Raw genomic sequence first — 15,105 nt, forward strand, 5'->3', positions numbered from 1 at the left:
TGAATATTGTGGAAATCCGAGTGAGAAATGATAAAGTCCAAGCTAGGCTGTCTTCTGAACACATAACACACAGGTTTAATTTCTACAAGTGTCCATTTGAGACTAAAGCTGTGTTGCTTTTAGCTTATGGATTTCCATGTTTGTTTCAATTGTATTGGAAGTATGGGGGAATCAGTCTGCTTTTGTTGTTGTTGTTTTAACAGTACTTTGAATTGCTGTTTTACATTTTATCTTTTGAATCAGTTCTTTTAACTTTTTCATTGTCTTCTCATTTTTATAAAATAATTTCCTGGTGGTGGTTGTGAAAGTTCCTGCTTTTGCTTACCTTGGAGAAGGCTTTAAAGAATGCTCTGATACCCAGTTCTCACAAGAGAAGCAACTTCATAACAAATCATCATCTAAAATTCAGAGCATCTCTCATTTTGATATTTCAGTTTGTGAGTGATATTTTTGAAAAACTATTTATTTTGGAAAATTTTTAAACATATTCAAAAGTAAAGACTAACATAATCCTCCTCAGGTCCCTGAGAACCTAGCCTTAGCAGTTTTGTTTGTACCCGCTATTCCTCACATCCTCGAAACACTGGATTAAAGTAAATCCAAGGCATTAGTTTAATAATATGTCTCTCTCTAAGAGATAAGTTTTAAAAATATAGCTGTAATATTCTTATTAAATCCTAAGAATTAATATTTTCTCAATACACAGTTTTATTACCTTGTTTTTAATGATCTTTTTACAGTTTATTTGATTCAGGATCCAGTCAAGGCTTTCATATTGCCATTGGTTGATAAGTCATTTTAAGTCTTTATAATTTATAATAGTTTCCTCCTTTTTTTTTCCTTGGCCATTTTTTTGTTGTTGTTGTTAAAGAAATTGGGTCATATGTTCAGTAAAACAGTCCATTTTCTAATTATATTTTCGTGGTGTCGTATGACGTTACTTTATCTAGATTTTCTGAAAACTCCCAGTTAAATCTACAAGTCTTGGTCACATTAGGTTTGAGAGTTGTTATTTGGAATAATTCATGGATGATATTGTGTACATCTCATTATATCACATCAGGATGTGAATGGCTGTCTTACTGTGGTTGTAAGCTTAAGGTGTTTAGGTGATATCAACATGATTTCCTTCATTATAATGTTCCCTATCAAATAGCTTTTATGAAATGTTTTCACATGGCCATTCGTGATCAGAATGCCTAGATCCATTGTTTAATTCTGAGTTTCAAAAGGATATTATTGTAATTTTGTCATTATTTCTGTATTTATTACACGGAGTTATGTTACAAGAAATGATTTCCCTTACTAGCTAATAGATTACCCTAAAATATAGCTTATGCAGAAAATGTAGGGTAAATACTTCCCTTGATTCTTTTCAGAAGAGTCTTTTCAGGAGAGATGATACTCTTACAAACTCCAGAGGTGACAAGTAAGAAGGGTATATGTGTGTAATATTTTGAACTCACAGATTTCCGTATGAGTTACTCTTTTTTTTTTGTTGGTGGGAACCCTCTCAAATTTTCTCCTATGTTCTTTTGACATGCCCCTCCAATATCTTTGATAGCTTTCTTGATGTTTGTGACAGAATTATTCTAATCTTTTATGTATCTTGTCCAAGACCTGAAAGTCATTCTTTTCTCCAAGGTGGGGCATACATTTGAAACTGCTGTTTTCTCTTGGTGGCAGAAATATCTTGTGATACCACCAAGATAACTTGGTATATGCATAGGTAAAATGTATCTTCCCTGTTGGCATTCGTTAGGTCTCTGGTTCCTCATTTTTGGTTACTCTAAAGAATGTCTCCCATTGCTTTGGGGTGTTCCTCATCTCCACAAAGTGAGTTTCTGCATCCCATATGGTTTATATTTTATGCAGTCCTTTCTCATTATTTGTGGGCAGCATCTGTGGATTCAGCCAACCGTGGATCACAATATTCAGGAATAGAAATGCATCTGTACTGAATATGCACAGACTTTTTTCCTAGTCATTATCCCCTAGACAATACAGTGTAACAACTATTTGTACAGCATTTACACTGTATTAGGTATTATAAGTAATCCAGAGATGATTTAAAATATATAGAAGATTTGCATAGATTATATGCAAATACTATACCATTTTATATCAGGGACTTGAGCAACCATTCCCCCACAAATACTGAAGAACAACCATATTAGGTATTATATAATACCATACAAATGTATTAAAATCCACCTTTCACATGAAGGGAGTAACAGAATAGTAGAAGCTTAATTGTACTCATAAGTAGGGCAAAATGCTTTTAACTTGAATAGAAAGGATAGTTTGAGAAGGTAAGGGTTAAGGAAAATAAATAAAGAGAGTTTGATTTTGGCCGGGCGCGGTGCCTCACGCCTGTAATCCCAGCACTTTGGGAGGCCAAGGCGGGCGAATTATGAGGTCAGGAGATCGAGACCATCCTGGCTAACACAGTGAAACCCTGTCTCTACTAAAAATACAAAAAATTATTTGGGCATGGTAGCGGGTGCCTGTAGTCCCACCTACTCGGGAGGCTGAGGCAGGAGAATGGCGTGAACCCGGGAGGCGGAACTTGCAGTGAGTCGAGATCGTGCCACTGCACTCCAGCCTGGGTGACAGAGCAAGACTCCGTCTCAAAAACAAAAAAGAGTTTGATTTTGACATAATGAGTTTGAGGTATGCAATATATCTAGTAATTTGGTAGAAAGTAACCTCCAGGCCTAGAGATTAGGTAAAATTGTTTTATTGACTCTGTATTGTTTATCAACATAAAACTGAAAAGGTGAGAGAATAAGTGACTTGTCGAAGTAAGGAAAAAGTAGCAGAACCAAGTATTTTATGAAAGATATTTAGTAGTTGTAAATACAAATATGAAATTCAGAGCAGGCCGGGCGCGGTGGCTCAAGCCTGTAATCCCAGCACTTTGGGAGGCCGAGACGGGCGGATCACGAGGTCAGGAGATCGAGACCATCCTGGCTAACACTGTGAAACCCCGTCTCTACTAAAAAATACAAAAAACTAGCCGGGCGAGGTGGCGGCGCCTGTAGTCCCAGCTACTCGGGAGGCTGAGGCAGGAGAATGGCGTGAACCCGGGAGGCGGAGCTTGCAGTGAGCTGAGATCCGGCCACAGCACTCCAGCCTGGGTGACAGAGCGAGACTCCGTCTCAAAAAAAAAAAAAAAAGAAATTCAGAGCAATTTTTTTTCACACTTTTTTCCCTCATCTCCTTTTGGTGTGCCTATTGAAATGAACTGAAGATCTTGTTTTTTTTATTAGAGTCCCAAGAGTGGCCCAAAAGAGAGGATTTATCTAGAGGAAAACCCAGAGAAAAGTGAAACAATTCAGGACACTGTGAGTATGAAATCCATGCAATGATAGTGCTGTCTTTAGCTTTCCTTATACTTAACGTATGATATAGACACATCTGATGTTTACATATTTTATTTTTTATTTTTTGGAGAAAAAAATTAAATTTATTAAAGAAACTTAATAAAGATTTGAATAAGTCAAGAGCTATTCCATGATTAGTAAGTATTATTAGGTTCCTTAGTATTTGTCGTGGTGGTAACATAGAATGTACTAGTTTAACCACTTTTAAGTGTACAGTGGCATTAAGTATATTCACATTGTTGTGCGACCATCACTGCCAACCATCTTCTCCAACTGCAACTTGGTACCCAGTAAACACTAAATCTACATTTCCCCCTTCCCCCTGGCCCCTGGCAGCCACCATTCTATTTTCTGTCTGTATGAATTTGACTACTTTAGATACTCAGGTAAAAAGAATGATACAATGTTTATCCTTTCATGACTGACTTCCCTCACTTAGCATATATCTTCAGCTTTCATCCATGTTGTAGCATGTGTCAGAATTTCTTTCCTTTTTGAGACCAAATCATATTCCATGACATGTATATATACCACGTTTTGTTTATCTGTCTGTCAGTGGGTACTTAGATTGCTTCCAGTTTTTGGCTATTGTGAATATGCTGCCTTGCCTTCAGTTTTTGTGGGTGTTTATCAAGAAGTAGAATCGCTCAATCTTACATATTCTTAATTGCATGCTTTTAAGCATTCTCATTTTATTTTCTAATTAGATTTGTTTACAGTTGTGGAGTAAAAGATACAATAGCATTTTGTAATGTTTTTATTGTCAGCAACATAAGGACTATTGAAAAATCAGAGACATTAAATCAGTTATAAAATCAAAATTGACTACTGCTCTAAACTCATTTATGTTGTTTCACCTGATTTCTTTTTCTTTTTTTAAATTTTTGTAGAGAGGGATTTCACCATGTTGGCCAGGCTGGTCTCAAACTCCTGACCTCAGGTGATCCACCTGCCTCAGCCTCCCAAAGTGCTGGGATTATAGGCATGAGCCACAGGGCCCAGCCAGTTTCACCTGATTTCTTTTTTTTGGAATTACTAAAGCCTTGAGGTTAAAGAAAATAATAAGAGTTATTAAAAGGCAGAATGTGTGTAGGAGACTCAATATGTAGTGTTGCAATACAAGGAGGAAAAACTACATATACTTATTATTCACTCAGTTTAAAACTTGTGGATCTGTTTATACAGCTTCAGCTGTAACTGCTATAACTGCTGTGCACATGACTCTCAAATCATAGGCCCACCCTTCTTTGCTGAACTCCATCCAGATCTTGCAGTGTTAAACTGCTGTCAGATTTAAGCCAAACTCGGTTTTTTCCTATTTCTTCCAAAATTTTTATTCCCCATTGCTATATGGTCTTTAATTTTAGTACTTATGGTCTTCAGACATCCTGTATGTATATATGTATGTATGTATGTATGTATGTATGCATATATTTGTGTTTGTATATATGAATGAATGAGACAGGGTCTTACTCTGTCGCCCAAGCTGCAGTACAGAGGTTAACTGTAACCTCAAACTCCTGGGCTCAAACTGTCCACCATTTTAGTCTCCCAGGTAGCTAAGACTATAGACACATGCCACCATGCCTGGCTAATTTATTTTGGCTTTCTTTAGAGGTGGATCTCTTTGTTTTTCCCAGGCTGGTTTCAAACTCCTGGCCTCAAGTGATCCTCCCTCCTTGACCTCCCAAAGTGCTGAGATTACAGGCCTGAGCTACTGTGCCCAGCACCGATGTTTATTATTTTATATATTAATGCCTCTGTACTGCCGTTTTTATGCTGAATCCAACTTTGTGAGTTGACAAATGGAGGAGCTATTGCGTGGGGAACTATCTGCCAATCTATAATTTATTCTTAGAATTTTGGTATCTTTGTTTCTGTAGCAGTGTTTGTGAGATTACTTGATGATTTTAGAGTATTTTATCAGTGATTTTTCAACCAAGAATGATTGTGCCTCCGTGGACATTTAACAAATGTCTGGAAACATTTTTGATGTCTAGGGCTTTGAGGCTGCAGTTGGCATCTGGTGGGCCCACAGAGGTCAGGGATGCTGCCAAACATCTTAGAATGCACAGGCTAGCCCCTACAACAAAGAACTCTCTGGCCCAAAATATTAACAGTGCCACAGTTGAGAAACCCTGAATTATACGTTTATGAAAATTAATTAAAAATGAAAAAATAGAGTTCGATGATAGCCTTCAATTATGTATCATTAATGGAAATCTTGGGTTAGTACTTCTCAGGTATATTAACCTCTCTTCTAACTTTGTATTATCATTTCTGCTCTTATTTTGCCTTTGTCCTATTGTCTTCATTCACTTTTTCTTTAATTTTTTAATTGTGACCTTTTATGTAAGCCCAACTTTATTTTTTTCTGTAAGAAGTTCTAAGTATGTATGAATTAATAAAAGAAGTTACAAAAGTGTACAGAAAATGTTAGAGTCTTACTCTATAGTGAGCAAAGGATATTTCCTGTTTCCAAGGGAAATGGTTTTTCCCCTACCCAAAAAAAAAAACCGTTGTTGTGGTCATTTTCTCTGCCAGAGTGGTTCATGGCCTTGAAAATTTGTGAACCCCTACTTTGAAAATAAAGTACTTCAACGGAAATAAACAAAACGAAATCTCACCATTTAAGTGAATCATGTCTTTTTGATGGGTTGGCTTTATTCTTTTTCTAAATTTGACCACCAGATAATTTTTCTGTTTCTTTTCCCTGAATGTTGCCAGGACACTCAATCACTTGTCGGGAGTCCCTCAACCCGTATAGCACCTCATATTATTGGAGCAGAAGATGATGATTTTGGTACTGAACATGAACAGGTGATGACTTTTTTCTTTCTAAAAAATAAATTATTACTTTTCTGCAATGTCTGATTTGTTGCAAAAATGAACACTTTCTGGAGATTAAGATAACATTTGTAAGGCTTTGAAGCTAAATCTTAGAACCAGTAGCTCCTTGGGTTAATTGCTTATTTTAGCTTTGACCAATAGAAATGACCTTGCTTTTAAAGCCAGTGAGAGGCCATTAATTTATATTCAAGTACTTCATTTCTTTGGGGTTGAGTGTGTTTCTTAAAATAGTATTTTTTTTTAAAAATTCACATCCCAGTTCGTTGGTGGTATAAAGGAGTATGATTAGCTAGATTCTTGTCCTTGTATCTTGTGATCTTGCTAACTTCACTTATTATTTCTTGGTGCTTTTAAAAATAAATCTTTTGGAGTTTTCTACATAGATAAACATGTTATCTGTAGTTTTTATTTCCTTATTTTCAAGCTGTTTATCTTTTATTTCTTGTTCTTGGCTTTTTTGCACTGGCTAGGACTTCTAGTATGAGATTGATTTAGAGTGACAAGACATGCTTGCCTTATTCCTGATCTTAGGGAGAAAACAGTCAGTCTTTCATCATTAAGTATGATGTTAGCTGTAAGTATTTTTTAGAGGCTCTGTATAAGGTTAAAGGTTACTAGGTTAAGGAGTACTCCTGGTTTGCTGAGAGTTTTTGTCATGACTGGATGTTGAATTTTGTTGAATGGGATTATTATGTAGTTTTTCTGATTGTTAATATGGTAAGTTACATTGATTGATATTAGAATATTAAACTAGTCTCGCATTCCTGGAATGAACCCCAGTAGGTCATGATGTATTATCCCTTTAATATATTGTCGGTTTCAATTTGCCATTATTTTACCGAGGATTTTTTACATCTTTGTTGATGAGGTATATTGATGTATAGTTTTTCTTTTTGTAATACCTTTGTCTGGTTTGATAGTTGGGTAATGCTGGTCTTTAGAATGATTTGGGAATATAAAAATTGAGATGCTAGTTTACATTATTATCGTTTTCCGTGTTCAGTATATTTAGGGATTATACAAATATTCTAGGATTTATCTTACTTAAAATCATACAACTTCATTTCCCACCATTTCTGCAATTAGCCCAGAAGAAAAGAATAAACAGCTATTTTATGATTGGGCAAAAAGCCTTCCACTACATTTCTAGAAATGTTGTTAGACTGTGTTTTACATACTGATTTGTATACATCCAAGCTACTTGGTAATCATCTCCTAAATTTCCATTCTCCCAAAGTGGTCTTTCTTCTAACCTATCCCCAAGAGATGGTTAATGTTCAGAGAAAGAGATTCCATAGCTTCTGCTGCTAATAAATTTTAGTGAAATTTTTTAAATCTTGAATTTTTTATAGGGAGATCAAAGTGAAATTTGGATAGCTATGTTCAATTGAGCCTACTTTGCATTTAGTATTTGTATGTTGGAGTTACTGATGCATAATCATTTCTTCCTCTAGATCAATGGACAGTGCAGCTGTTTCCAGAGCATTGAATTACTAAAATCTCGCCCGGCTCATTTGGCTGTTTTCTTACACCATGTAGTTTCACAATTTGACCCTGCAACTTTGGTAATATATTTTACAATCTAGCAGATTCAGAGTTCTTCTGTTGATTCATATGCCATAGAACTTTTCCTATCTATACGATGAGTGGGCAGACTTCTTTTAGTTTTCTGTATAAAGGCAGATATGAAAGATAATTAAAACATTATTTTTTAAAGACTTGGTTATATAGTAGTAACTACATTGTTTATGGTAACCTACCTGTTCCAAACATTCCTACTCAATGATGACATAGCAAATTACATTTTTCATGGTTCCTCATTTTGTCTTTTTCATTCCTGTCTCCACTACAGCTTTGTTATCTCTATTCAGACCTGTATAAACATACCAATTCCAAGGAAACTCGTCGCATCTTCCTTGAGTTTCATCAGTTCTTTCTAGATCGATCAGCAGTAAGTTGCCAAGTTAATGTTGTAATCTTTGCTTTAGTACATGGAATTATTGGCCTCCTGCTTCCAATCTTCCCTCCCATGTTTTTGGATTTTATTGTGCTTTCTCACACCTGTATTATATTTCAATTATTGATCACTCTAGACTGTTTTTTTTTTATCATTTCTAAATTAGTTTAGGCATATGAATTCTCACAGTAGGTTTTAGGGGATATGTATATACACACACATATGTATATATTTGTGTTTTTTTGCATGTGTACAATTAGAGTAAGGAAATGAAAAAGGGAATACATATGCTATTACATATATATTAAGACCCAAGGAATAATACTTGAATAACTGAACTCTTGGTGGCCTCTTTGAAGTTTAGAGGCATAATTTTTACAAAAAAGTGCAGAAAAAATTATGCTTACACTGAAATAAATGCTGATAATGTTTTACTTTGTCATTAAAAGTGATAATAAGATTTTTAAAGTAGTAAGTTTCATTGTTAGTCTTGTTACAGGTAAATAGCACCTAGCCCTTAATGCATCCTGGATGATCATGCTGCAGGTCCCTAGTCCTTTCACATTTGCAGTTCCCTTACATGACTGCTTCATACTTTTTCCCCCCTAAAACCTCCATCTCTTCCTTTCCCTAGTCCTTTCTCAGTTGATAACTTTGGCCTTGTTGTTTCTCGGAGAAATTTAAAGTATATAGAAGAGAACTTCTACCAGATGTATCTTCTGCCTCCATTATACCATACCATGTACTCTACTCTTTCTCCTGATGCTATGGAGTGATTGTCCGTCTTTTTTTTCTTTTCTTTTCTTTTTTTTTTTTTTTTTTGAGACAGACTGTTGCTCTGTTGCTCAGGCTGGAGTACAGTGGCACAATTGCCCCTCACTGTAGCCTCTGTCTCCTGGGCTCAAGTGATCCTCCTGCCTCAGCCTCCCAAGTAGCTGGGACTACATGTGCACACCACCATGCCTGGCTAATTTTTGTATTTTGTAGAAATGGGGTTTTGCCATGTTGCCCAGTCTGGTCTTGAACTCCTAGGCTCAAGCAATCTGCCTGCTTCATCCTCTCAAAGTGCTGTGATTACAGGCATGAGCCACTGCACCTGGCCTCAATTCTCCATCTTTTATCTAAGGCCAGCTCTGCCCCAGTTTACGGTGTATTTCCTTATACCTACTCAAAGACCTTACTTTAACAATTATCCTCCCTTCTCCTGCATCATTGGTTTTATATTTTCTACAGATAATTACTCACATTAGTGTGCAAACATTGTTATTTTCCCTTTCTAAAAACGAACACACAAACATTTTGGCTCTACTTCTCCCTCCAGCTCCTGTCCCATTTTCTTTGTATTCCTTTACAAAATTGTCTGTACACTTTCACATTCAATTACCTACTCAGTGACTTTCCTAACCAACCTACCTAAAATCTCAACCCTTTCACTTTCTGTCACTTTTTCTGTTATTTTTATCCATAGAACTTTTATTTATTTAGTTAGTTTATATAGTCAGTGTTCTGTACCTGCAGCTGCCACGGATTCAAACAACCGTGGTTGAAAATATTCAAGGAAAAAAACAAAATCCAAGACCACAATAAAAAATGAAACAAATTTTAAAAAATACAGTATAACAACTATTTGCATAGCATTTACATTGGATTAGGTATTATAAGTAATCTAGAGATTTAAAGTATACAGCAGGATGTGCATAGGGTATATGCAAATACAATGCCATTTTGTATAAGGGACTTGAGAGTTTGCTGATTTTAGTATCCTTGGAGATTCCTAGAACCAATACCCCATGTGGATATCAAGGGATGACTATATTCCTACTCTCCTACCCTGAATATAAGCTTTATTAGGCCAGATATTTTTGTTCTGTTTGTTCACTGCTGTGTGCCTAACACTGAACAGTTCCTGGGACATAGTGGGGTCATTTAGGTATGGTTAAATGAGGTAGGGTTCTGATCATACTCCCATTGTTTAAAATATTGTATTATTTTTATTAAAATAATTTACTTTTCTAAAAAAATGACAGTATATTGAAGTATGTTTGAATTTTGCATTTCTTAAGAGGGCACCAAGCTAAGTCAAAACTTTATATTGTGCTACTCATGATCTGTATATCAATATTAAAGTATAAGAAGAATCCTTACAGTTTGATTTGCTAATTATACTTTTATGCTACAGCTCACATTTATTTCATGTAAACACCATCATACACAAATGAGCTTTAATTACTTTTTTGCACTTGAGCTAGAAATGCTTTTAAGAAAGTTGATTTGAGCTACTCTGCCTGTCAAAGAGAAAGTTTTAAAATCCATTTCACTTTTCTTCAAATGAATATAAAGGGATCTTACAATTTTTAGCAGTGACTTATTTTCAAATTTAAAACTTCATATCTCATAGGACTTGTTTAAATTCTGAAATTATATGACTTAAATAGGTATACAATACAAAATAAGCAGGAAGAGGTTAAGATCTTTTCTCTTGATGCAAAATAATAAAGTTTTCCCCTCCGGTAGTTAGGGGTTGGGGGAAAGCAACAGTCTGGTAATTATTATGCAAGTATTATGGGGAAAATCCTGGCTAGGAATAAGTAAATTCTAAGACAGTCACCTTATTTGGTTCAGTAGCAAGAACTGTAGATTGTTACTGGAGATTTAAAACTCTAAAAACTCAATATTTTCTCACTGGGAGTGTGACATTGTGAGGGTTCTTAAACTTTACATAGGAAAATGATTAGGAATATTATTGGTCTTCAGAATGAGCATCTCAAATATAGGAAAGAAAAATCATGGCTATATGTGAGTATGTTTTTCATATGATAATATATACATAATTTAGGTTTTACTTATATTGATCTAAATGATATATAACTGATGATATTGACCAATGATTCCAGGAAGTCAAAGCCAGTATATTCATTAGGGTAAGTGTGTCACAGAAGCATTCAGTCACCTAGCTAAACGACTGTAGATATTTCCTTTATAGCATGGTCTTTGGGAAAAGGGCTTATTTTCAAGTTTAAAGAATAGAATGTTCTGGTGCTGTAAAACGTGAATGAAAATGAGCTTGTACTTGATTATGCTTGTAGAGTGGGTATCCAAGTAGTATCCCCTTACTTTACACAAGTACTTATGTACATCTTGAAATATCTTTGGTGTTGTTACACCTTTTGTTTGCATTTCATTTTAGCACCTGAAAGTTTCTGTTCCTGATGAAATGTCTGCAGATCTAGGTAAGCTTGGAGCACTGACATCGTGGAGAATTACATCTTAATAGATACGTAGCTCAGCTCATCTGTAAAGGTTTTGTCTGTCTCACGGTGACTGGTTGATCACCTGAATCACAATAGAAAGAGAGTCTATAACACATTGAAGAGTAAATGAGGCCAGGCATAGTGGCTCATGCCTGTAATCCCAGCACTTTGGAAGGCCAAGGTGGGTGGATTATCTGAGGTCAGGAGTTCAAGACTAGCCTCGCCAACATGGTGAAACCCCGTTTCTATTGAAAATACAAAAATTAACTGGCATGATGGTGCATGCCTGTAATCCCAGCTACTTGGGAGACTGAGGCAGGAGAATTGCTTGAACATAGGAGGCAGAGGTTGCAATGAGCCGAGATCACGCCATTAACACTACAGCCTGGGCGACAAGAGCAAAACTCTGTCTCAAAAAAATAATAATAAATAAAAGAGAAAATGAAATCAGAATTCTGGGATGAAATATACGAACTGCCCTGAAGAACTTCCCTTTGGCAAATTCCAACTTAAATTTATACAAAATAGCGTTAATATGTTGCCAATTGTATGTTGCCCACAACATACCTTTAGATAACATAATTCCTTTCATTTATGAAGAAAAGAGAAGACCTGAGCTCATTCCTGAGGATCTGCATCGCCACTATATCCAAACTATGCAAGAACGAGTCCATCCAGAAGTTCAAAGGCACTTAGAAGATTTTCGGTAAGCTTAGTGGTAGATAGAGTTTGATGTGATTATTCTAAATTAATTCTTTTAGGTAAGAAAAAGTTACACTTTAAATACTTAGCTTAGCACTAGATAAACCATATAGTCTTATTGTTATTAAAATATAGTGAACATCTGGAACCAAAGGGTTATAGTGGAACTAAGAGTCTAGACTCTCCATTCCTGGCACCTTCAGGATCTGAGGTCAGGGCTGTGTCTGTTCTAAGTCAGTTCCTTTAAGATACTGTCTGTGTTCTTGGAGTCATTGCTTCTAGAATTTTTACCTCTGGTATTCTAGATGACATGGACCCGTAAGTGGAAAAGTGACATTTTTCCTGTTCCTAGGAATCGTAGCTATGGAGACTGTGATGAAACGTCCCCAGAGTGAGGTAGTTTTTCTTTAGGCTACCTCAGGAAACTTCTCCATTCCCTTTAGGCAGAAACGTAGTATGGGACTGACCTTGGCTGAAAGCGAGCTGACTAAACTTGATGCAGAGCGGGACAAGGACCGGTTGACTTTGGAGAAGGAGCGGACATGTGCAGAACAGATTGTTGCCAAAATTGAAGAAGTATTGTAAGTAATAGAAGTATATGTGGAAATGCCCTCTCTACCGAGATGCTACTTATGCTTGAAGTACCCTTTGGGCAAGTTTAGCAAACTATCAGATTGTGTATGTGGAGCCATTTATTTTGTCACAGTACTTGAGAAACTGAAATTTTTTTTCTTTTTTCTGATACTTTATTTTAGGTAAATTTCTTGTGTTCCTTTTTCTGGGTCTTGGTAAATGGGTAACTCTAAAACTTCTAATCAGTGATCAAAAACAGATTGATTAATTATTTTCAATGTATAGGCCTTGGAAATATTTCTTGCCATGAAACATATACAGTTGGTGACATGAGGGTGAAACAGATATGGATCTTTAGGGGATCAGGGTTCTTTTGGTATTTTATTCTAGGGTGTGGCCCAAAGCATTTGACTCTGTTCTGTTATTTCAGTTATCTGAGTTAATAACAATTTTTAACGCCAGGCATGGTGGCTCACACCTGTAATCCCAGCACTTTGGGAGGCCGAGTGGGCAGATTACTTAAGGCCAAGAGTTCGAGACCAGGCTCGCCAACATGGTGAAACCCCATCTCTACTAAAAACCCAAGAATTAGCCAAGCATGGTGGCGCACTCCTGTAATCCCAGCTACTCAGGAGGCTGAGGCACAAGAATCACTTGCGCCTGGGAGTCGGAGGTTGCAGTGAGCCAGGATCATGCCATTGCACTCCAGCCTGGGTGGCAGAGTGAGACTCTGTCTCAAAAAAATAAGTTAATTAAACTTTCATATTTCATTTTTAAACTTTTTTTTTTTTTTATAGGATGACTGCTCAGGCTGTAGAGGAAGATAAGAGGTAACATAACTTTTTTTTCATAGAATTTTAAGAAAAAAAGAAGCTATGTTTTTTCCTTTTGGCCCTAAATTACAATTTATTTATTTTAATTTACAAATACAGTTTGTGGTCTCCCTCTGGTGGCTTGTATGTTATTTGACTAATACTCTACTGCTGTCCTGAGTAGAATTCTCTTCTCTGTGCAATGACTAGATAGTTCTTTAGTTTTTGTTTGATTCATTTCAATAATTCCAACCTTGGAGTTTTGGAAGTCATTTGATGTCTTTATTCTACCAGCCCTCCCTTCTCAGAAGTCTTAATTTACTTCATCCTTTCTCCTCCAGTTCCACCATGCAGTATGTTATTCTCATGTATATGAAGCATTTGGGAGTAAAAGTGAAAGAGCCTCGAAATTTGGAGCACAAACGGGGTCGGATTGGATTTCTTCCCAAAATCAAGGTGAGACTGAAATAATGTAGTAGTGCGTTCAGACCTTAGGGCTTCTTTACGTTTGGGTGCAGTGTCTTCCATTGTCTTAGTATTTACTTAATCAGCCAATTAATGCTAGTCATACAAACATTAATAAGGTACTATCTGTGTTCTCAAGAAGCTCAAAATCTAGTGAGAAATCCAGACATGTAAACTATTACTAGACAATGTGAAAAGTGAAATTAGCAGTTTACAAAGAGTGCTATTTCTGATTCTGTTCGTGCCTTATACTTTTCTTTTACTTTGCCTGAACTAAATACCCCCTGTGTTGCTACATAATTATTGTCATGAACATCTTTAGTGGCAGTATTCTGCCAATTTGTAGTTATTTGTGTTTTTGTTTAGTGTTTACTAGATTGTAAAGCTGTATGAGTACAAGGACCTTCTTTATTATTCTATTCTCAACTATTAGTAAAATACTTAGTAAATATTTGTTGAATGGATGAATGAATTGTTTAGAATAAGTTCCTGGTAAATGTGCTATAAAACTACCCTTTGATTTTCCAAAGCTGTCAGTGATAAAGGGTTTGAAGAAAACGTCTTGAGTCTGAGGTGTACACAGTACTGTGTGTGAACTTTTAATGAGTGCTCTGTGTGTGCACATACACGTGCATAGGTTTTCATTTACATTTAACAATTTCTTTGAACTAAGCATTAGCATTACACTATGAAAATCGCAAAAGCAGTTTACTCTGTTACATATCTCTTATTTTTTGTACTTCAACTCTAGCAAAGTATGAAGAAAGATAAAGAAGGGGAAGAAAAAGGGAAGCGAAGAGGATTCCCCAGCATCCTGGGACCCCCACGGAGACCAAGCCGTCATGACAACAGTGCAAGTATGTTGAAGTTTGAAGTGCTGCATTTTCGCTATTTCAGACCCTCTTCACATCAGAGGCTTCTTTAGCTCAAATGAATTTTTGGAGAAAGGAGTTGTTAAGATGATTTTACTGAACTCCCAACACGCCTTGTTTCCATTCAGTGTTATTTCTGAACTAAGTACCCCCTATGTTGCTACATAATTGTCATAAACATCTTTTGTGGGCCGGGCGCAGTGATTCACGCCTGTAATCCCAGCACTTTGGGAAGCT

The 15,105-nt window shown here is 36.2% G+C and overlaps 1 protein-coding gene across 4 annotated transcripts in view; it reads left to right on the forward strand.

Moving 5' to 3' along the window:
• Nucleotides 1-15,105, forward strand: part of ARHGEF12 (Rho guanine nucleotide exchange factor 12) — a 149,686-nt gene that overhangs the window by 96,847 nt on the left and 37,734 nt on the right. For all 4 annotated transcript variants that reach the window (XM_033207811.1, XM_033207812.1, XM_033207814.1 and 1 more), the window contains 10 exons: nucleotides 3,273-3,347; nucleotides 6,114-6,206; nucleotides 7,691-7,801; nucleotides 8,089-8,187; nucleotides 11,381-11,423; nucleotides 12,045-12,150; nucleotides 12,590-12,727; nucleotides 13,517-13,549; nucleotides 13,873-13,987; nucleotides 14,748-14,853. In XM_033207811.1, coding sequence (XP_033063702.1) covers nucleotides 3,273-3,347; nucleotides 6,114-6,206; nucleotides 7,691-7,801; nucleotides 8,089-8,187; nucleotides 11,381-11,423; nucleotides 12,045-12,150; nucleotides 12,590-12,727; nucleotides 13,517-13,549; nucleotides 13,873-13,987; nucleotides 14,748-14,853 — 919 coding nt within the window. The remainder of the gene's footprint in view (nucleotides 1-3,272; nucleotides 3,348-6,113; nucleotides 6,207-7,690; nucleotides 7,802-8,088; nucleotides 8,188-11,380; nucleotides 11,424-12,044; nucleotides 12,151-12,589; nucleotides 12,728-13,516; nucleotides 13,550-13,872; nucleotides 13,988-14,747; nucleotides 14,854-15,105) is intronic.

This window comes from Trachypithecus francoisi, unplaced genomic scaffold (genome assembly GCF_009764315.1).
Source record: "Trachypithecus francoisi isolate TF-2019V2 unplaced genomic scaffold, Tfra_2.0 Lachesis_group8, whole genome shotgun sequence".
Taxonomy (NCBI): domain Eukaryota; kingdom Metazoa; phylum Chordata; class Mammalia; order Primates; family Cercopithecidae; genus Trachypithecus; species Trachypithecus francoisi.